Source organism: Thamnophis elegans, chromosome 2 (assembly GCF_009769535.1).
Source record: "Thamnophis elegans isolate rThaEle1 chromosome 2, rThaEle1.pri, whole genome shotgun sequence".
NCBI classification, from domain to species: Eukaryota; Metazoa; Chordata; class Lepidosauria; order Squamata; family Colubridae; genus Thamnophis; species Thamnophis elegans.
Window position 1 is genome coordinate 15,560,450 of NC_045542.1, and position 23,274 is coordinate 15,583,723.

General features: G+C 41.7%; 1 protein-coding gene across 1 annotated transcript; it reads left to right on the forward strand.

Annotated features, from left to right (window-relative positions):
• Nucleotides 1-5,965: 5,965 nt before the first annotated feature.
• On the forward strand, nucleotides 5,966-21,607 carry LOC116504158 (E3 ubiquitin-protein ligase TRIM58-like). Its single transcript, XM_032211018.1, has 6 exons — nucleotides 5,966-6,460; nucleotides 12,063-12,158; nucleotides 17,310-17,540; nucleotides 19,226-19,248; nucleotides 20,137-20,237; nucleotides 20,897-21,607. Exons 1-6 carry the CDS (start codon nucleotides 6,029-6,031, stop codon nucleotides 21,478-21,480), a joined length of 1,467 nt encoding a protein of 488 aa, XP_032066909.1. The 5' UTR covers nucleotides 5,966-6,028; the 3' UTR covers nucleotides 21,481-21,607.
• The last annotated feature ends 1,667 nt before the right edge of the window (nucleotides 21,608-23,274 follow it).

Consider the following 23,274-nt stretch of genomic DNA (forward strand, 5'->3'; position numbering starts at 1 on the left):
AAGACCAATCTGTGGCAGCAGTGATTGCTTTCTTTTCAATTCCAGTGGTTAATGCAAGGTGAATTTGCAGGACCTTAACTGACAACCAAAATACAAGAGTGCTTCAATTTATTGTTTCATTCTCTGTATTTTGTATTACAGGTCTCTAACCAAAACAGAGAAACATGCACCTTAGGGAAATAGACATACCTGATTTGCAAAAAGGGCAGTTTGGGAAAAACATGATAAGGATGTGTGCATTAGGGAAAATAATCACACGCACATAACACATACTAGTAACTAGGGTTTACTTACTCACCCCAGAAAGTGTATGTCCATTGTTTTGTGTCCTGTTATCTCCAAAAGTAATTTATGTACGGCACTACCTCTGAATTATTCAGTGCTTCCAAATATAGGTGGTAGAGCGCTACTTGGTTCTATGGCAATTCACCACGGCCAACTTGCCACAGTCAGCTCACCATGGGTAACTCTCTACAGCCAAATTGCCACAGAACAACTCACTATGGGACCAAGGTACTAATTATGACCTTTAAAGCGCTCCATGGCTTAGGCCCAGGGTACCTGCGAGACCACCTACTGCCACCGGAAGCCTCCCATCGTCCAGTGCGATCCCACAGAGTTGGCCTCCTCAGGTTGCCGTCGGCCAGACAGTGTCGACTGGTGACCCCCAGGGGGGAAGCCTTCTCTGTGGGAGCGCCTTCCCTCTGGAATGAGCTGCCCCTGGAGCTTCGTATAATCCCAGACCTTCTGCGCCCTAAAAAGTTGGCTTTTCCAGCAAGCCAGCCTGGCCTGAACAAAACAAATCGAAGTATTGATTACTGTTAACTTTAATTTGAATTCTTTTAAAAAATGTGTCATTGTTAATTTTAATTGGGTTTGGGGATATCCTATTTAATTTCTTTTTAACTTTTGTAGTATGTGTTTCTTTTAATGTTGTACACCGCCCTGAGTCCTTGGGAGAAGGGCGGCATATAAATCGAATAAACCTCAACCTCAAACCAGAGTTACACTAACACCACAGAAATGGTGGAATAGAATCATTTTTTAAAAAATAAGGATGCAAAAGGAGGGATAGAATGAAATGTGAATGGCAAAAATTAAAATAATGCTTATTTATTTTAAGTAATTAAGTAGAATTGTTAAATTGTCCTGCGGCGAGTTGTCCCACAATGAGTTGGCTATGATGAGTTGCCCGCAGCAAGTCGGCTGTGGCAAGTTGTCCCATTCCCCAGCTACTCAACAGCTTATACCGATGTGCTCTTCATTTCACAGTGCCCTCAAATAGATGTTGACATGTGTAGCAAAGATAAACCTGACCGATTCCTTCACGGTCCACCACAGTGATTCTCTCATGTTCTTCTCCAGCAGTTTATTCACTAAATCTCCCCACAGGTTTCATCAGTTTAAAGGTAGTTGAGGGTCAGCCCGCTTCAATTAGAGCAGCCAGTTTTAGCTTAAAAGCCATCTCTTGGGCAAATACATTCTATTGAGGAATGAGATGCTTCATAAATTCACCATTCAGATTGAGAAAAGAACAGATCCATTGTGGACCATAATTTGTGGGTGGGACTGGGAGAGAAGAAGTCCTATGGACTTCTCTTGATTCTAACATGGAAACAACTTTCTTGGACGTGTATGCTTGTATGCTGTCAAAATGCTGTCATGCATCATTGGTGATATAGTTTGATTTTGCATTGTAAAGAATTAGTCCTTGACTTACAACCACAATTGGGACCAGAACTTCTGTTGCTAAGTGATGCAATCGTTAAGTGAGTCACATCCAATTCTATGACCATTTTGCCAAATTCGTTAAGTGAATCACCACCATTGTCAACTCAACTACACTGTTGTTAAGCGAATCTAGTTACTCCCGCTGAGTTGGCGTATCAGAAGCCAGGTGGAAAGGTCATAAATGGCGAACACATGACCCCCAGGACGCTGCAACTTTTATAAATACATGCTTGAATGTGGATCTTAGGACTGCAAGGGTGCTGGGATGGTCATAAGTATCAGGACCAGTTTATAAGGCACTTTTTTCAGCACCGTAATTGTGAGTAGTCATTGAGTAGCTGGTTAGAAGCTGAGGACCTCCTCTATTACATTTGCTGTATGGAAACTATGGCAATTGGAGCCATAGATTCACCGTCGGCAGTTGCACAGAAGAAAGGTGTGATTCCTTCATAATGTCGCTAAAAGTTGTTAAATGAGGCAGCTGAGGTAAGACTTCCAGCAAAACAACCAACATATATGTGGGAAATGGTTTGTATTTATAATTTACTCGTACAGTAGATGCCGAGTTGGGCTACTTCAGTACCATGGCTAGATGCCATAGCTGATGTGATGACCTCTGGCAACACAGCCAGCTGATAGTTCAAACTCCATTTTATTGCTTCAACTTCACCACGAAGGTTCCCATGTTTATGGCAAGTCCTGGAGCAAATCTCTCTCTCTCTCTCTCTCTCTCTCTCTCTCTCTCTCTCTCTCTCTCTATCTCTATCTCTATCTCTATCTCTATCATCTCTCTCTCTCTCTCTCTCTCTCTCTCTCTCTCTCTCTCTCTCTCTCTCTCTCTCTCTCTATCTCATACACACACACACATATACACACACAGCTTCTGGCTGCAAGTAATCCTGCAAAACACAACACAATGGCTTCAAGGTGGGTTTGACACCTGTATCCTAAACACTCTAGTGTTTCACTCATCCTGCAAAGATGTTCTATTGTCCTTTCCAGTGTAACAAATGTTTCCAGGCACATGCAAACTGTATATTTCACTGTCTTTTCACATTATAGGTAGTCATCAACTTACAACTGTTCATTTAGTGACCATTCAAAGTTACCGCAACACTGGAAAAAAATGACTTATATAATCATTTTTCACACTTACGATTGTGGGGTCCCTATAGTAATGTGATGAAAATTCAGCCACTTGGCAACTGACTCAAATTTATGACGGTTGCATCTTCTGATGAGCAAAGTCAACGTGGAAGCCAGATTTTACAACCTTTCTTGTTGCGATTGTTAAGTGAATCACAGCAGTTGTAACACGGTTGTTAAGTGACTCTAGCTTCCCCGTAGACTTCGCTTGTCAAAAGGTCAGAAAAGATGATCACACGATCCTGGGACTCTGCAACAGTCATAAATATGAGTCAGTTGACAACTGTCTGAATTTTGATCACATGCCCATAGGAATGCCGCAACGGTTGTAAGGGTGGAAAACAATCATAAGCCACTTTCCCCCCCCATTGTGGTTGTAACTTCAAATGGCCACTAGATGAACTGTTGTAAGTCAAGGACTACTTGTAGTAGAGTTGATGATTTTGGACTTCTAGGTACAAGACCACCAAATACAAAATCTTTAAAGCCAACATTCCAAGAAGAGAGAAGATGTCTTGAAATTTTACGGCAGCCCCAAATTATCCCAATTCATATCGTACAACTGTGTAGCTTGGTTGTGTCTCTGATGGTGAGTGGAGTTTTTTGAAAGCTGCCTTTCGAGATAATGTGTTAGTTCAAAACATAATCCTAGTCTTCTCCTGATTTGGGGCATCTTGCATTGTCCTTGTCTAGCATGTCTAGCTTTTACCCAGATATACTGGAGGATAGCCCAACACGTCAACCCTGAAGCCATTTGGGAGCATCTTCAGGGCTGCCACATCTACACTTGTTGGAGCTATGGGAACAGGAAGGGGGAGTAGAGATAGCTGGGAACTTGTAGCCAAAATAAAATTCTTTCTCCTGGGAACCAAGGATGTTCTCACTAGGTGCTGGGGAGGCGTGGGCTGGAACTAACTGGGGTTGGGGCTGTGGCTAGATTGGACCATGGGAGGGACATGTGGACTGGGGGAAGGGACTTTGACTTTTAATTTGGGTGGGGGGAAACATTGGGACCTTCAAAGTCAGCTTTTCACCAGATGTTCCAATATGACATGCCTAATAAATCTGTACTTTGAGGAGCGCCCAGGTTTCAGAGGTTTGATTGCGTTGGATCTGTTCCTTGGAACCCTAACAACATTCAGTTCCCTTCCTGGCACATGGGATGCGGGGGGGATTTCATTTCTAGAGTCATATGGAAATCTTGAACAAGGATGCCCTCGTGGAGATACACTCAATTTCTGAGCACGAAGGACCTTGCTGAATATGTAGGAAAGCCGAAATTGCACCCTGATGTTTCTCAATGCTATGTGAGAACAAATTTCAGAGTTTGCCTTGAGAATCTGAGCAAGATAATCAGACATGGATTTCACATCATTTTACCACCAGTTTCGCTGCGCACCAAAACACTGTATGCATGCATGCCCACACTCACTTCATGAGCATATGTGCTTTCCACGCATGCGCTTTGTTTGCATAGCTTGCATGCATGTGCACGGCTTAGAAAATGTGGCTAAACAGAACAGCCTAGGGCTGGGGTGGGTGGGTGGATTGCCACTACCAGTTTGCCTGACCGGTCACTTAAATGGACTGAATTCGGCTATAAAAAGGAAAAGGACATTTAATAAATTAGAGAAATTAAAATAATATGTCTGCAAGAAGTGCACATGAAAAAGCAACATAAACAATTTCTCGACTATCCAAAATTTGGGAACTTATGCATGACACTTGCTTGTCAAAGCAAAAGAGGGATAGCACAATATATCAGAAAGACAATACAATCAAAGCAAATATTTGAGGACGAGGAGGGGAGAATATTAGTGGAAATAATGATGAACTGTAAAAATAATTATGCACCAAATGAGAATCAAGAAGAATTTTACGGGAAATTACATAGAAGGATAATAGAGTATGAACATGAATATATATATATATATATATATATATATATATATATATATATATATATATATATATATATATATATATATATATATATATATATATATATGGGAGGAGGGAGAGGCTACTTGTATTGCATTAGGAGAATGTGGACTTTTATATCTGAAATGATATGCCAGGAACTTCAAGATCTCCCATCCTCAAGATATGTTGGTCTTGTGTGAATGTGGGAAAGAGAAGCTGACGGGAGTAGGGAGGAAAGTATGACAGCTTTTCTCTCTTATTGTTTGCAGAGCACGGCTACAGTCAGACAACACTGGATCCACAAACTGCAGCACACTTTTTTATTAACCTGGTAATAAAATTTACTGTTAGAGTTAATGGTAAATGGATACCACATCTATTTGGGTTTTTTTCTGCTGGAAAAATATTTGCCTGGGATTTTCTTGCGGGTATCCCATGTTGGAAATATTAGATGCAGCTCTCAATAGAGTATATTTCTCAGTAACTCTCAGGGTTTGGGCTGTTCTGGAATCTCCTGGGAAGGCCCTGTCCTGAATAAGAAAATTAGTTGTTTTGTCTGCATAGTAATAATAAGGACTAGCATACTTTTGAAAAAAAAACCAGGGCATGCATAAGCACACCAGTTGCCTACTGTTTCTGTCCTAATGTCCCCATTTATTTGTATTCATTTCCTTTGTCCATACCTATACCTGCTAGCTTGTACATGACTAATAAATAATTAAATAAAAACTTTTGGGGGAAAAAACAGGACACACTACGTCAATGAAATTTAGTACCTTTGTTCCCATCTCTCTTCTGCCTCCCTCCCCCCACCCCCAATAGCCATGCATAATTCTAATCCCCCAGACCTTTTTTTGAAGGAGACTTCAGATCATGCAGATTTCTGCAGGAATCTGAGACACCCAGCCCTGTTTGCCTTGCACCCCTCCGAAACTCGTTAACCTTGTTTGGGAAATCACATAAAGTGGTGACTTTGACTCTTTGGCTGAAGTCCTGTTTCCCCGCCTCCCCTTTCTCTCTCCTTACAAAAGAAATTTTCTGGTTTCTGTGGTGCTCTGGAATGAAAAGCCTCAACAAGAGAAAGGAACGGGTGGAAGGGTTCCAAGGAGGAAATTCTTGCCCAGAACTTCCTCTCTGCTGTAACCACTCCCTTGTTATGCTGACAGCTCTTTGGAAATGAGACTGCTGTCCATCTCCAGGAGGATTTTAATGGTCTTTTAAAGCAGGCATGGCATCTTCGGCGGATGACCCTGTGGAGAGGCTTCAGGATGAGGTCTCTTGTTCCATCTGCCTGGAGTATCTGAGGGAACCAGTGACCATCGACTGTGGCCACAACTTCTGCCTGGCGTGCATCTCAGACTATTGCGAGCGAGGAGCTGGTTCCACAACCGGGGCAGCTCTCTGTCCCCAGTGCCGGATGGGGTTTTTGCTAAGCAGCTCCCGCTCCAATAAGCAGCTGGCCAATATTGTGGAGGGCATTGAGCGGCTGGCTCGGAGGCCCAGCCAAGGACATGCTGAGGCCTTGTGTGAGAAACATGGCAAAAAACTGAGGCTTTTCTGCCAGGATGATGGGGACTCCATTTGCTTGGTGTGCGACAAATCTCGGGAGCATCAGATGCACTCGGTGCTGCCCATTGAGGAAGCGGCTCATGATTACAAGGTAAGGAGGAAGCTGGGTTTGGATTCCAAATGGAGAGTTAGGAGTGAGGATAGGCTGGGCTTCTTTGCCTGCCCAAATCCTCAGTGGCTCACTAGGGAAGCTTTGGGCCGGTTATGCATGCTTAATCCAGCCTACCTGACAGGGTTGCTGTTTTGGAAGGGAGACCTCTTAGGGAAACTTCCTTTGCTGTCGGAGAGAAAGTGGGGTATATAGAGCAGTGTTTCTCAACCTTGGCAACTTGAAGATGTCTGGACTTCAAGTCCCAGAATTCCCCAGCCAGCATTCGCTGGCTGGGGAATTCTGGGACTTGAAGTCCAGACATCTTCAAGTTGCCAAGGTTGAGAAACACTGATACAGAGGAAACATGAATGCAGAAAACATTCTTAGATTCAAAGTGTCCAGGCTGTATTCAACTGTTCTTCCTTGATTCTTGGGCTTCTGTTGGAAGGACAGTGTTGTCGCATGCAAATGATACACAGTGACAACATTTGCATAAATTACATAATGATATTCTCATGCGGGGAGGGGGGAACCTCATTGTGGCTTCTAACAGTTGTGTGGGCCTACGTGTTCTCTTTAAAAAAAAAAAAGCCTTCCATGACCATCAACTTTACATTGGTGGGGGAAAAAATAAAAAGATGAAGTGGCTCTCTCAACCCCTTCGGCCTTGAAGGCCTGTGAAACTGTGCCAAGAACATCAGTTAGGCTTTTTGAACATAGGTGAAGGTAAAGGTTCCCATCATACATATGTACTAGTTGTTCCTGACTGTAGGGGGCGGTGCTCATCTCCGTTTCAAAGTCAAAGAACCAGCGCTGTCTGAAGACGTCTCCGTGGTCATGTGGCCAGCATGGCTAAACGCTGAAGGAGCACGGAATGCTGTTACCTTCCCACCAAAGGTGGTTCCTATTTTTCTTTCTTTTTTTAAAAAAAGTTTTATTTTCTTTCTCATATATACATTCACAAATATACGTTCTCATAAGTACTACTGATATTTATGTTATCCTTTAACATTTATCACAATTTATTTAAAAAAATTAAAAGTATAATCAGGGTCACTTTCCTGCCACCCCGTACATCCATCTTATTTTGCAACAACCCTACTACTTCTTCCATCCTCCCAACCTCCCTTCTCTACCTTCTTCTTTCCTCCTCTCCTTTATCTTTTCTTCTTTCCCTCCCTCTCCCCCCCTCCTCCTCTCTTTGTCCCCTTCCCACCCTCTCGCCTACTCTTACTATCCTCCCTTACGTCTTCTCCTTTTCCCTTTCTTCTTTCCCTCTCCTTTTTCCCTCCTTCCGTTGTTGTATTTACTTATTTTTTTTCTTCACTCTGAGGGATTTTCGGGGTGGAATTCAAGCAAACCTGGTTCCATATTTACATAAAAATAAATTCCCTCTTCCACATTTTATTTTCATTATAATAGTTCCACATATGTCATCTTTTAACTGTATATTTGTATATTAATACTTTTCTGTTTTTTCTCTTCCCTTCCCCTTAGTTTAATAATGTGTTGTCTTTGTTGCTTGATCTGTACTCTTTTATTCATATTCTTTTTCTAACCAATCATAAAATTGCCCCCATGTGCTGAAGTACACCAATTCTTCTTTGTCCTTTATTCTCAAAGTTAACCTATTCATTTCTGCACAGTCCAATATTTTCTTTATTATCTCTCCTTCTGACGGGATTTTGTCTGTTTTTCAGTTCTATGCAAATACAATTCTAGCCGCTGTTATTATATGTATGATCAAATACGTATCTTATTTACTACATTTCTCTGGTAAAATACCCAATAAAAATACCTCTGGTCTCAGCTCTACACATTGGTGTAGCATTTTTTCTTACCATGTTTGTATTTTAACCCAATAACTTCTTGCTTCCCTACAAGTCCACCACATATGATAATATGATCCTGGTGATTGATGACACTCCCAACACTTAGCTGACTTATCCTTAAACATTTTTGCTAATCTTTCAGGTGGCATGTGCCATCTATAAAACATTTTATGCAAATTTTCTTTATATGCTGTGGCCATTGTTAATTTATAGTTCCTTTCCCATAGTTGTTGCCATTTTTCTAATTCAATCTTGTAACCAATTTTTTTTGCCCATGCTATCATTGTTTCTTTTACTTCCTCTAATTTAATTCTAAGTAAATAGCTATATAGTTCCTATTTTCTACTTGAATTTTTACATGCTTTCGAACTGTTAGGTTGGCAGAAATTGGGACAAGTAACAGGAGCTCACTCCATTACGCGGGGCTAGGGATTCGAACCGCCCAACTACTGACCTTTCTGAATATAATACAAGGTTAATTGTGCTACTCTCAAAACCCTTACTGCCTATTGCTTGGGAAAATTAATCTTCACCCTTACTCTATGGCTCTGCAGAACGATTCTGGGAGGTTTGGTGAACATTAAAAGGAGGGGAAATGTTGCCTTCCTTTCTCTCTGCTTTTTAGGATTCTTGAAGTAGTACATATGGGTCTCCTTGTGGCCTCCCATCCAGGCATTTTTAGTTTCCAAACTCTTACCTCATCAGCTGCTCGGATCTCTCTCTCTGAATTCACATTGTGCTGTTTTGATTAGCTTGAAAGTCTTAGATTCTTTCAAAGTTGCAGCTATTTTAAAGTCAATATTCCCTCATGTTCCCATCTCTTGCCTTTCTTTAAATGCCACCTATAATCCAGAGGGTGGGGGGACAGAGAAATTTCCTCTCAACTGAGAAATTTCCAGACGAAGCCTGGCAGTAACCATTTTTATGATTGATGTCAATTCCTCTTCACACTTTCTTCATGCAGCAATTATAGACTGATCAAACTGGACTCTCCAATATTTCCTGTATTCACCATGGAACATTAGAGGTTTACAGAGAGGATGTTGTTTGTGATTTGTTTCCTTTCTGAGCCTTGAAGAGGTAGCAGTAGGATACAGAGAAACCTAGGGGAACTCCTAATGAAACCCAAAAGCTTACTTCCTTCCCTTTTAAACAAGTAACCACCCGCTTTGGTAGTTTACTAAAAGCAATAACAATGAAGCCCTTGCAAAATGTTAAGAGAGATCGTAAGTCCCTTGCTTTAATATGAGAATTGTAAAAAAATATTTTTTGAGAATTGTATTTTATGAGAATTGTAAAAAGCATCAACTTGTTTCATTTTAACCAAGTTATACATCTCTGCTTCTTACAATAGCTATAGCTTCTAAAAAGATCTGCATCTTAGAACCAAAGGTTATGCATTTTTTCCCCTTTTTATTCCCAAAGGCTATATTGAGCATGGGTGTGTATATGGGGAACTACCGTAAGAATGTACTGAGCAGGATTATGTTACAAAGCGGATAGCATCTCGTTATGAAGATGGATAGTTTATGCAATTTCCAGGAATGTTAGTTTTTGAAAGGGCATTTTTGTTTCTTTGTTTTGGAAGCATATAGTAGTAATTAGAGTACAGCTTTCCTGTATATCCATCCACAAAATTGTGTGAAATTGTGCCACTCATTTTTGTACGATCTAAGCATAACATCCAAGAAAATCCTTTCTTTGTTCGGGAACCAATTTCTCCTTCCCGCTCCTTTGTTTCCAATCCATGACTGTCTAGCTAGAAGAGATGTTTTTGTAAGACAAAAACTTGCTCATATTTGAGTAGAATAGAATAACAGAGTTGGAAGGGACCTTGGAGGTCTTCTAGTCCAACCCCTGCTTAGGCAGGAAACCTTACACCACTTCAGACAAATAGTGCTAATTGCTTTAATTTTAAATTGTTCCCAAATTAAATTTATGCACTTCCCAGGTTAAATTTACTATGGGCATTGACCATCAAAACTAATAATCTGAAAGAAAAAGTATGTATATTTAACAAATGCATATATTGAAAAACAAAGTTAGAAACACATTTGTTATGACATTTGTAGATGGCAATAATTTTTTTATAACAGATGTTGAGCAATTTTTCCTAATCCTTGTGCTTCTAAACATTATATTTAGGAATTAGGATTGTTAGCTTTTTTCCACATCTTGCATTCTTTTCCACATTCAGTTTTTACAACTTGGGCAGAATTAAGCCAAAATGAGTTTTCCTGAGCAGACAGATAAAATAGATTTTTAAAAAGTCAAACACCACCACAACAACACCCCTCCCCCCCCAATTTCTATACAGCAGCTGCTATAGAACACAACTGGAAAATAATACAAATTCTGACATTATTCATCACAATGCAAGTACATTCCCCCTTTTCTTTCTCTTTTTCATATTATTGTGGCAAAAGTGTTTCTCCTGCAGCAGCAGTGAGCTCACATCATAGCTGCCAATTTTTGATTCTCTTTTTCCTGTCTTTTTAAAAATAAGTGGAAAAGTGGAAGTGAAAGCATTTGCAGACAATGCTTATCTCCACATTTCACAACCTTTATCGTAAAGCCTACTTTCCTCAGGAAGTAGGGAGAACCAGGTCATGCTGCTTTTCCCCCAAATGAAAAGCCCTTGGAAAAATGTAAAGCACTTCCTTCACTGAAATTTGGTTTTGTCAACATTTTACTGATGGTCCCCTCTTATCATACAGTTAATGAGTGTCTGTGCTTTAAATGTCAACTTGAGGTGTAAAAGCTTTTTAAACCTTATCTCTAAGTTCAGTGATTTAATCCAAAAATTACTTTCTCCAGTTGGTAATCTTGTATCAACTATAAATGATAGATCTAAACTGAGTTGGGTGAACAGTGGAAGCTTCCTTGGAGTTTTTGCTCTAGGTCAGTGATGACTAACCTTTTTGCCATCGCATGCCAAAAGTGGGGGGAGCGCAGGGGGGGTCATGCACAGGCATGCCCGCAACCATAATTATATGCAAGCAACCCCCCCCCCCATGCATGTGAGAAACCTTCTGGAGGGCGAAAAACAACCGAAAACTGAAGTCAGCTGGCCAGCGCATGCATGCGTGCTGGAGCTGACAGGGCAACACCTCACCGAGGTGGCGCAGTGGTTAGGGTGCAGTACTGCAGGCCACTTCAGCTGACTGTTATCTGCAGTTCAGCGGTTCTAATCTCACCGGCTCAAGGTTGACTCAGCCTTCCATCCTTCCGAGGTGGGTGAAATGAGGACCCAGACTGTGGGGGCGATATGCTGACTCTGTAAACCGCTTAGAGAGGGCTGAAAGCCCTATGAAGCGGTATATAAGTCTAACTGCTATTGCTATGTGCTCTAACAAACGGCCCCGCATGCCCCCTGTGGCATGCGTGCCATAGGTTCGCCATCACGGCTCTAGGTAAATCCATGGATGAATGTCACCGTGGACATTGGTAAACATAGATAAGCATATTGTTAGGCATGAACATCATCTTGTGGGCCAGAGACCCCTGTCTTGAGATGATAGTCCTATTGCTAGAGTAACGTTATTCACACCGAAACAATTCCCGAAGGAAAGAGAAGAGCCTTTTGGTTCTCCAAAAGTTACTTGAACTACTACCTCTCCTTCACTGTTGGACCTACCAGCTGAGGCTGCTTGGAACTATAGCTTTGGAGTTCCCAAGCCCCGTGCCCCCAACTTTCCCAGCATGCTATGTTAATTTGAAGGTGTATTCATACATCTACATCCAGGCCTCATGTGCATTTTCTTTCTTAGATGAAGCTCCAGGAAGCTGTGGACATTCTCAGAAAAACACTGGCAGAAGCAATAAAGCTGGAAGTCCAAGAGAAGGAGAAAACAGACCAATGGAAGGCAAGCTCCTAATCATCTCTGCCTGACTCTGACTAGCTCTTTTTTAACCTGAGTCCTAAACAGAGGTGGTATTCAGCAGGTTCTGACCAGTTCTGGAGAACCGGTAGCGGAAATTTTGAGTAGTTCGGAGAACTGGTAAATACCACCTCTGGCTGGCCCTGCTCCCAACTATTCTCTGCCTCCCGAGTCCCAACTGATCGGGAGGAAATGGGGATTTTGCAGTATCCTTCCCCTGCCACGCCCACCAAACCATGCCCACCAAGTCATGCCCAGAGAACTGGTAGTAAAACTTTTTGAATCCCACTATTGGTCCTAACTAATAGGGTCATATGAAGACTCTTCAGTGGGGTGTTTTTAAATGCCTTGCTAGCTTTGTGGTGGGGGAGGTGCACAAGCAGCTACAGCCTCTTAGAAGTTCAACAGGACAGTATACAAAGTATGGAGTTTCGTTCTTCGAACTTGAGAATTGGTTCCCGCATGTTTCATTACTAGGCTAGGTAACATCTTCAAAAACCCTCACTTGACACACCCACACCTGACCCCTCACAAGACCCATCACAAGAGCCTGACCTGATGTGACCCTCACCTGATGTGACCTCACATCACAAGATCTACTGACCACACAAAGCCATGATAAACAGAAGAACGCTGACACTGACATCCTGTAAATTCTGCTGAAGATGTTACTTGGCCTGGTAATGAAACGTTCAGAAACCAACCCATAGAAACCAACTCGAAGAACGAATCTCCACCCTTGTCCTACACTCGAGCTACAGATATTCACCACCATTGTATACAAAGTTTTTGAACAGCTCCAAATATGCACTGCAGATCCCAAAGAAGAGATTCGACCCTACTAATCACAAAAAAGTAGAAATATTAAAGGAATTGCTAGGCAGATACATTAAAATGTTATATTGCACTCCGTGAATCATTGGAAAAGTACCCTCACTGCTGATCCCTGTGCTCTATCCTTCAGGAGTAAAGGTCACAAGTGGTGCTGTTTTTTAGCATTTTTTAAAATGTAAATAAGTTTTTTATTTTTCCTTTCAAATTCATTCTTAGATATACATTCATAATTATTATTTAACATATGTCAATTCATATCATTTTCCGCCTGTATATTTACATTTTAATATTTTCTTATTTCCCCCTGTATTAATCATGTGTTGTCTGAGATATTTATTTCATGTTTTGTTCCTTTTTCTTTCTAGTTACACCTTTTTTCAAACCACTCGTAAAATTGCCCCCAGGGCCTATAGCACATTGATTCGTCCTTGTCCTTTATTCTCAATGTCAACCTATTCATTTCTGCACAATCTAATATCGTCTTTATTACTTCCCATTCCGAAGGGATTTTGTCTGCTTTCCAGTTTTGTGCAAATACAATTCTGGCTGATGTTGTTATTTGTACAATCAAATATGAATCTTCTTTACTGTATTTCTCTGGTAGAATATCCAATAGAAATATCTCTGACTTAAACTCTATGGGTTTATGTATCATTTTCTCTAACCATGTTTGTATTTTAACCCAATAGCTTTTTGCATCCCTACATGTCCACCATGTATGATAATATGTTGCTAGCAATTGGTGACATTTCCAACATTTAGCTGATTTATCGTTAAACATTTTTGCTAATTTTTCAGGTGTCATGTGCCATCTATAAAACATTTTATATAAATTCTCTTTATATTCTGTCACCATTCTCAGATTATAATTCCTTTCCCATAGTTGTTGCCATTTTTCTAGTTCTATTGTATATCCAAAGTTTTTTGGCCATCTTATCATTGTTTCTTTGACCTCTTCTTCTTCTAGGTATATTCTAAGTAAATAACTGTACAATTTTTTGATCATTTTTTCATCTGTTCCCATGAGTTTTCCATATTTTTTTTAGCATTTTAATGAAGGATAGCAATAGCACTTAGACTTATATACGGTTTCAGAGTGCTTTACAGCCCTCTCTAAGTGGTTGACAGAGTCAGCATATTGCCCCCAACAATCTGAGTCCTCATTTTACCAACCTCAGAAGGATGGAAGGCTGAGTCAACCTTGAGCCTGGTGAGATTCGAACTGCCAAATTGCAGGCAGGCATAGGCAGCAGAAGTAGCCTGCAGTACTGCACTCTAACCACTGCGCCATGTGGCTCATGTGGATAAGTGAAAAAAGCAATATTTCATATCTCTTCCCACAAATCCCCTCTGTGAAGAACAAGCAACAGCTCCTATCCTCAATAGGTGGTGGATGAGGATGGACAAGTATAGGCAAAGACTTAAAATGGCTAACTTCCAAGTTGCTCATCAGCTTGCAAGTGTGGAGATGTTCTGTGCCTGTTGCCTGTGCAATTTGGGCTATGTATCTCTGCAGAGCTGTAGCATTCTTCTGAAATAAATTAAACCAGTATCCAAAAACCGGCAGCAGGCTTCAGAGCATTTCACCCCTGGGTTGACGGTAGTGAAGAACAGCCCCATACAAGGAATAGAAGCAGGACAAAAGGTGCCAAAGAAGTGATGGATTTATGTGGCAGGTTCCTCATTCTCAGTGAGGCAAGAAGTACCAGCACATGCTTACTGCATGTGTATTTGCCTCGGGTGTGTTTGCTTTCTTTCCCGCAAGCTCTCTTACAACCCAGAAGTGAGTCACCAGTAGCTATTTGGCTCAGATGTTGGGAAAGATCCACAGTTGCTCAAATTGTTGATGTAGCAAGGCGGCTTTAAGCTCTCCAGGTTCAAAGATAAAAAGCACCATTGAACCTGGAGAGTTTGAAGCCCCCTTGATAACCTTCTGAACCCACAAGTGTCAGGAGCTGGTTCTGAGGACCTGGCCTCTGTTTGTGTGTAAGGCATTTCACACTTTCTCAGAGACTCTTGACCCTTGTCTGGGGGTTTGGGATCATTGTATGTGAAAGAACCACAGTTCATTGTTTTCTTTTTTCAGTTATAAGGAATGTGGCTAAGCTTCAAGAGGCAGGAAGAATGACACATTTGCCCAACACTCTTTACAATTAAACTATGGGGCTGCTCTGGCTGAAAAGATTACAGAAAGGAAATCCCCTTCCCACAAAGAAGATTCACAAAATCCTGGGCTTACATAGACTAGTTTAGGGTTTCTGGTTAACTCCTTAAAGCTGTGCTTTAAAAAGCAATTGGATTTCAAGAACTAGGAAACTTATTTTCCCAGAACAAACAGAACCACAAAAAGCAATTTGATTTTCAGGCACACTACCTAACATTTTTCCCAGATCAAACCACAATCGACTTGCATCTATGACTTGTCCTTGAGCACTGATTTAAAACTTACTAAGTAGTCTAGAAAAGGGACGCAGTGGCTCAGTGGCTAAGACACTGAGCTTGTCGATCAAAAAGGTCAGCAGTTCAAATCCGTAGCGCTGCATAATGGAGTGAGCTCCCGTTTCTTGTTCCAGCTTCTGCCAACCTAGCAGTTCGAAAGCATGTAAAAATGCAAGTAGAAAAATAGGAACCACCGTTGGTGTGAAGGTAGCAGTGTTCCATGTGCCTTTGGCATTAAGTCATGCTGGCCACATGACCATGGAGACGTCTTGGACAGTGCTTGGCTCTTCAGCTTTGAAACGAAGATGAGCATTGCCCCCTAGTGCCGGGAACGACTAGCACATATGTTTAAGGGAACCTTTACCTTTACCTTAAGTAGCCTACATATGGATCACTGAGCACCCATTATCAACTAAAATACCCAGAGAAACTCAAAACTCAAGCAGGAACAAGAATTCTGAAGAGATAAACATATTGGTATACTTTCTTACAGTTGCAAAGTTTGTTTTGTAATATTTTAAAGGCAAACCACAAATCTACTACAATTAAAAAAACTGCACACCGGCATTTATCAGTATAAATATATACAAAACATGATATTGGGAAATAGCAAATAGGGTTATTTTAAAGACAGGAAAATCAGGAAGTAGAGATGGTGACAATGATTTAAGCATTGCTGAAAGCAAAACCATGCAATTTCCGTTTTGGTTCAGAAGGTTGGAAGACAGCTAATGTAAAATCAATTGTGAAAAGAACCAAGAAAGATTGGGGATGGGCTGGTCAGCTTAAAGTGAGGCCCAGGTAAATTCATTGAAGCAGCAATCAAAGACCAAATAATAATAATAATAAAGTACATAGAGACAAATTATGCAAATCAATGCATTTCACATCATGGCAGTAGATCATTCGCACAAGGACCTAAGTACTACCAATCTTTATTATTTTTTCCTCCCAAAGCTACATTCCTTTTATATTACCTTCTACAAACTTGGTTAGTTTGAATGAATTTTTTTAGGGGCAGAACAATGAAGGACTCCATTTGTTGTTGTAATCTGGATGTGAGGGAATTTGCTTTGAGCAAAAGCGGATCTCTAATGGATTTAGGAACTCTCCATTACTCCTTGGTCATACATTGATGGATGTTAATTTGATCCTGATTACAATTATACATTTCAGAATATTCATGAACTGGAATAGGGCATAGCAACAGGTCATCCATTGTGGACTGGCTGGAATAGGACATGGTAACAAGGTCAGCCAATGTATAGGCATGACAACTGGATCAGCCAATGGGAACTATTTAGTGACTGAGAGCCATGCCAGATGGTTTGGAGCCCGGGCGTGGCTTACCTATGTAGCTCTGAGTCTGTGCAAGAGAACTAATCTAGCCTGCTCTCTGAATTGAAACTGGAAACCAATCTCTCCTCTGCCTGTGCTTTGCCTGTAACTACTACCACGTTGGAAGAATCTGCTGTTGGTATTGTACATTTACTCATGTGTTATTATGTATATAAAGAAGTTAATGAATCCTGCTGAATCAGTTACCTGTGTGTGCTTTCTGGATGTGATTTTTGCAACAAACTCTGACATATGGTCCCTATTGGATTATTTTTATTCTAGAAAGGGCAGGTGCTTCCTGAATGGGGGTTAATATTATTAAGGAAAAATAGAATATTATTTTAATATTAACCATATTTTAATATTTATTAATACATATTTAATATTTCTTAAAATATTTCTTAAATATGAAAGAAATGTTTTCATATGTTTCTCTCCCATTAAATACATATTTTAATATATTCATTTAATATTACTTTGAGTCATCCAATGTTCAGCATTGCTTTCGCTTGATCCCCCTGCTAGAACAAAGTCAAGAAACACAGAGCACTCATTGTATCAGGGTTTGAAAAACGCCGCCAGGCAATTGCCGAAGAGGAGAAGTTGCTTTTGAAGCATCTTCAGGAGGAAGAGCTGGGAACCCTGAAGAAGCTGGAGAGGAATTCAGACTTCCTTCTTGAGCAATGTGCTGGACTGCAAAACCTCATCACAGAGATGGAACATCAATGCCAAAAACCTGCAGCCGCTTTGCTCAAGGTGAGGTCCTTTAGGGTAAGCCAGCTGAAAGGAGCAAGATAAAGCAATGGCTACATGAAGCACACTTGCCATAGCCTCTTGCTACAGAGGGCAGCGTGAGGGCTCATTGGTTAAGAGGCTGGGCTTGTCACCCGGAAAGCCGACAGCCCGGGTTCGAGAACCAAGCATTGTGCAATGAGGTGAGTGCTTGTCTTCACGTAGCTCAAGGGTACCAAATTCAAGGCCCACAGGCTGGATTAGGCCCATGGGGTGCTTAGATTTGGTCCACAGGGCCACCCTGGAAACAGCAAAGGACTTGCCCAGAAAACAGAGCTCTGTTTTCACTGGCGGAGGGTTGCAGGAAGACGTCACACCTGAAAACGGAGCTCGGAAGCCCGTTTTCGCTGGCAGAGTGCTCAGGCCACCACAGGCGCCCCCAACATGAGTGATGTCAAGCTGGCCATACCCATCCCACCCCCCTGAATCAAACCCACCCTGATGTGGACCTCAATGAAACCAGGTTTGACACCCCTGGCCGAGTGCCTGCCCACCTAGCAGTTTGAAAGCATGTAAATGTGAATTAATGTCTGTAAATGTGAGTAGATAAATAGGCACCACTTCGTTGGCTAGTAAACAGCACTGCAGTAAACAGCACCATAGGAAAATCGGCAGGGACTCCTTGCTAAAGAGCTCAATAATTTCTCGCAACTCCCTTTTCATGTTGCTTTGCTATGTTTCTTGTATAATTAATCATGAAATTGTTCCAGAACTTGTGCTGCAAAAGGATAGAGTGTAGAATAAACAAAAGGCAACATTGGTTCATTGTAATTTCTAGAATTTTACAGTTCCAACAGTTAGAAGCTTGCATTATTACATTTGTAATGGGACTGGATTATGGAGAGCTTTTTCAATTTTATGGTTGCTATCGCATCCTATGTTTTTTCTGAGCAATGCAACTTTGGAAGTTGAGGTAGCATACAAAGTGATTGATAAGCTATGAATTGCATATATCCTAGAATATCCAAGCCCTGTGCTAAAACTCTATGCTATTGAGGGATAACATTTGATGTTGTATTTTAAGAAAATGGCAAAGCTGCTGAAAGCATCATTCCCTACCCCCCAACATTTTAACTGGGCTTTGTTCCTTAGAACCTTGAGGACTAGAAACAAAAAGTCTACCCACCCACCCCAAAAAATAACAACAGATCATATAACAGGGGTGTCAAACTCAAGGCACGGTGACCAGATCTGGCTCACGGGGTGCTTAGATCTGACCCACGGGGCTGCCCTGGAAACAGCAAAGGACTGGCCTGTGGTGCCTCTGCCAGCAACAACGAAGCTCAGGAGGGCCACAACTAACTCTCTTTAACTCCATTTTCACTGGCAGAGGGTTGCAGGAAGCCGTCGCAGCTGAAAATGGAGCTCAGGAGCCTGTTTTTGCTGGCAGAGCGCTCGGGCCACCACAGGTGCCCCTGACATGAGTGATGTTGAGCTGGCCACACCCCCTGGCCACTCCCACCCTGGCCATGCCCACTCTGGCTCCCCGAGCTCAAACACAACCCCGATGTGCCCTCAATGAAATCAAGTTTGACACCCCTGTCATATAATGTTTGATAGAGCAGCATTAACAACAGGATTCTTTATAAGTTGTTTGAGCATCATTTTAAAAAAATACTAAAGCACTTATCATATTTTTTTTCTTCTAGGATGTGAAAAGGACCTTGAACAGGTTAGTACACTAAATTTAGACAACTATTTGCAGGTTTATTTTTGTAATAAATCCTGATTGAAGTTTGCTTCCAGATAAAGCCTGGTGTTTATACGTAGTCTTTAACCTAGGATTACAATTGACCCAAAATTTCTGTTGCTAAGCAAGGCAATTTTTTAAGTGAGTTGTGACCAATTTTACAATCCTTTTTGTGACAATGAAGTGAATCACTGCCATCGTTAAGTGAATCATGAGGTCGTTAAATGAATCTGGCTCCCCCCCATTGTCTTTGTTTGTTGGAAGCCAGCTGGTAAGGTCACAAATGGTGATCACATGATCCTGGCGTGCTGCAACTGTATAAATACATCAGTGGTGGGATTAATTTTTTTTTACTACCGGGTTCTGTGGACGTGGTTTGGTGGGAGTGGCGTGGCTTAGTGGGCATTGCAGGGAAAGGATGCTGTAAAATCCCCATTCCCTCCTGATCAGCTGGGACTCGGGAGGTGGAGAATAGATGGGGCGGGGCCAGTCAGAGGTGGTATTTACCGGTTCTCCAGAACTACTCAAAATTTCCGCTACCAGTTCTCCAGAATTGGTCAGAACCTGCTGAATGCTACCTCTGAAATACATGCTGGTTGCTAAGAGCCAGAAATTTTGATCACAGGATTGTGGGGATGCTACAGTAGCCATAAGGGTGAGGAGACGTTTGTTTCAGGGCTACCGTAAGTTTAAACAGTTGCTAAACAAATTCTTGACTGTCAAGAACGACCTGCTTTTAATTCCTGTGGGATAATTGCGGACCCACATTGTTGGGGGGAATATGCTGGTTCTGTAAACCACTTAGAAAGGGCTGTAAAGCTCTCTGTGAAATGGTCTATAAGTCTAAGCACTGTTCCTATTTCTCCCCAGGAGTGAAGGACTATCCCTGAAAGAACCACCGCCAATTTCGATGGAATTGCAAGACTCCTATGATGTTCCTGGCTTGATGGAGTCATTACAAAGATACAACGGTAATTGAGAGGTGCTTATGTCATGCTGGGCTTAATGCAGGAGTGTCAAACTGATGGTCCAGGGACTGGATCCAGCCCACAGGATGCTTAGATCTGGCTGGAAACAGTGAAGCGCTGGCCTGCAGTGCCTCTGCCAGTGAAAACAGAATTTGGGAGCGTGGCCCGCGGGCCTCCTGAGCTCTGTTTTCACTGACAGAGTGCTGCAGGAGGCCATTGCAGCTGAAAACGGATGTCACGAGGGCCATGGATGGCACTTCCTTGCTCTTTTCACTGGCAGAGGGTTGCAAGAGGCTGTCGCAGCCAAAAACAGAGCTCGGGATCCTGTTTTCACTGACAGAGTGCTTGGGGGGATGGGGGGGCTGATATGAGCCATGTCAAGCTTACCTTGCCCCTCTCCCAAGGTCAAACACATCTCTGATGCAGCCCTCAATGAAATCAACTTTGACACCCCTGGTTTAATGTATTGGATTCGGTGATGTGTTCAAGTTCTCAACTTGACCATGGATCTCAGGGATTTGGACAGGTCTCCCTCCTAGCATCACAAGATCATTGGGGGGCAGAGAGGGGCAAATTAAAAGTCTGGCCCAAAACATATCCCTTCCTTTGCTACGACTGGAAAAATCTAGAGCAGCCCTGATGATCTCTATTTCTGCTTTCAGCATCGGTGACCTTTGATCCGGATACAGCTAATCCTTACCTGCTCTTATCCGAGGACCTCCTCAGCGTTCGAGTGGTGGATCAAAGGCAAGATCTGCCCAAGAACTCATCTCGCTTCGAAACATGCACTTGTTTAATGGGCCGTGAGCAGTTCACCTTCGGGAAACATTACTGGGTGGTGTGCGTGGAAGGCAAGTCCAGCTGGACACTGGGAGTGTGCAAAGAATCAGTGAGCCGCCAAGGTATCTTCACCCCCTCACCAGCAACAGGGTTCTGGACAATATGGCTGAGGAATGGGGATGAGTATGCAGCACTTACCTCTTCGCTCACAGAATTGGTGCTCAGAGCAAAGCCAAAGCTGATTGGTATCTTCCTGGACTACGAAGCAGGAGAGGTTTCTTTCTATAACGGTGATACCGGTTCCCACATCTTTACCTTCTTGGAGTCCTTCTCTGAGACCCTTCGACCTTATTTCTATCCTGGAATCCAGGCAGGGGGTCTCAACGATGCTCCCCTCATTATCCAGCCAGCCAAAGATCAATCAGGTCTTTCTCTTCTGGTCATTGAGACTTTTTCATACCTCTAAGGCTGGTTCTACGCAAAGCATTTAATCTGGAATGGGACGACTAGGTGATGCCATTCCTTACATATGTCTATGGAGATTCTCAGTCATTCAAGTCATGGTTGTCCCCTTTTTCAAGAGGCAACTGGACTTTTTGGTTTTTCATTGAGGACGTTTTGCTTCTCGGCCACTTCTTGGATGAGAAATGAAATGTCTTCAAAGAAAAAACTCAAAGTTCAAGAGTTGACTCTTGAAAAAGCATCTTTGGGACATTCTTATGCTATTCTCGTCTGGGACTCTTTAACACTTTTTCACCCTCTGAGACATTCCTGCGTCAGAAAAATGTTTCCAAGGGGATCTTTCAATATGGAATAGATATGGCTTATTCCTATAATTCCACGCAATCTTGCCTTTCTACAGGTATTTGAGCATAAAGCCATTCGTCTCTAAATCAGTCCCCTCCTTTTTTTCCCCCATCCAAAAGGAGATCTGAAAAACAATTCCTGGGGATTGAGGAGGTGATGGAGTATGAATCGAGGATGTACATTAGCATTAGTTATTATTATTACTATCAATGTTGGACTTTCTACGGATATTTATTTTAGTTAATATTATTATTTCCCTGCCTTTTGTGAATTGCTGGGATACTTCTGTTGGAAGTGACACGAAAGTACCTGAAATAAATAAATAATAAAGGCAACACTATCCAAAATCATTGCATTTCATTTACCAGAGGAATAAACATGCAAACGTTCAAAACAGCAGGAAACCAAAGTGACATAGAAGGGTTTTCAGTGGGGAAAAGTGTTTATAATATCTGAGGGAAGTCTGATTTAGACTCAGATGTAGGGTTTTTACAGTGAATCATCTGAATGGTCCTTAGAACTGCGGTTACACGTGTAAGTAAAAACTGCAGCAATCTGCAGAAAATATTTATCATGAAACATCATTCTTATAGTGTTTGCAGCTTCTTTAGCTCTACCTACTTTACGTGTAATATCATTATTGGCTAACAAGTCTCCAAGGCACAATAATTGGTTAGTCCTTACATCATAGGTGTTCGTGAGAATGTGCATGTCCTCACACACTGAATGAATCAAATGTTATCAAATGAGTGAATAAAATGTTATACTTTGTTTCATCATCCCGTGCCCTTGATCATGCCTGGGAACACACTGCAAGCAAAGAATAGCTGGCAGGCAAATATTTTCTGCAGATTGCTGCAGTTTTTACTTACACGTGTAACCTCAGTTCTAAGGACCATTCAGATGATTCACTGTAAAAACCCTACACTCAGATGCTTAATTTCTTTTGGAAATTAACCTTTTCTTCAGATCCTGTGGTTTGTATGTGCAGTTTTTTAAAAATCTTTTCTGTCTTTATCTGACTTTCTCCTGTCCTTCCCCTTCCACACCTCTACTTTTCCTTAATTCTTTGTTCAAATTGCTTTTGTTTCTTCTTCTCTTCATCCTCTAGTCTGGTTATCTCTTGATCATTTGAAATACACCCAATTATAAGAACATTCCCCTCTTATCCTTCTCTTCCTCTTCTCTCTCTCTCTCTCTCCCTCTCTGCCCCTCTCCCTCCCTCTCTCCATCTCTATCTGATTGGGAAAGTCAGATAAGAGTGTTGAGCTCCATACATATTCAGGTTGGGAAACATCGAATCAAACCAATGACACAGCCCAAGTGTGCTATTCATGTTTGTAATTATTATATAACACCCCAGTGTTGATATCTGTTTTTGCAGGACAAATCCAATAGTTGTCACAGCATAATTTTTTCTTGCAAAGGTGGGGATGTTTTAAACAATTTGTCT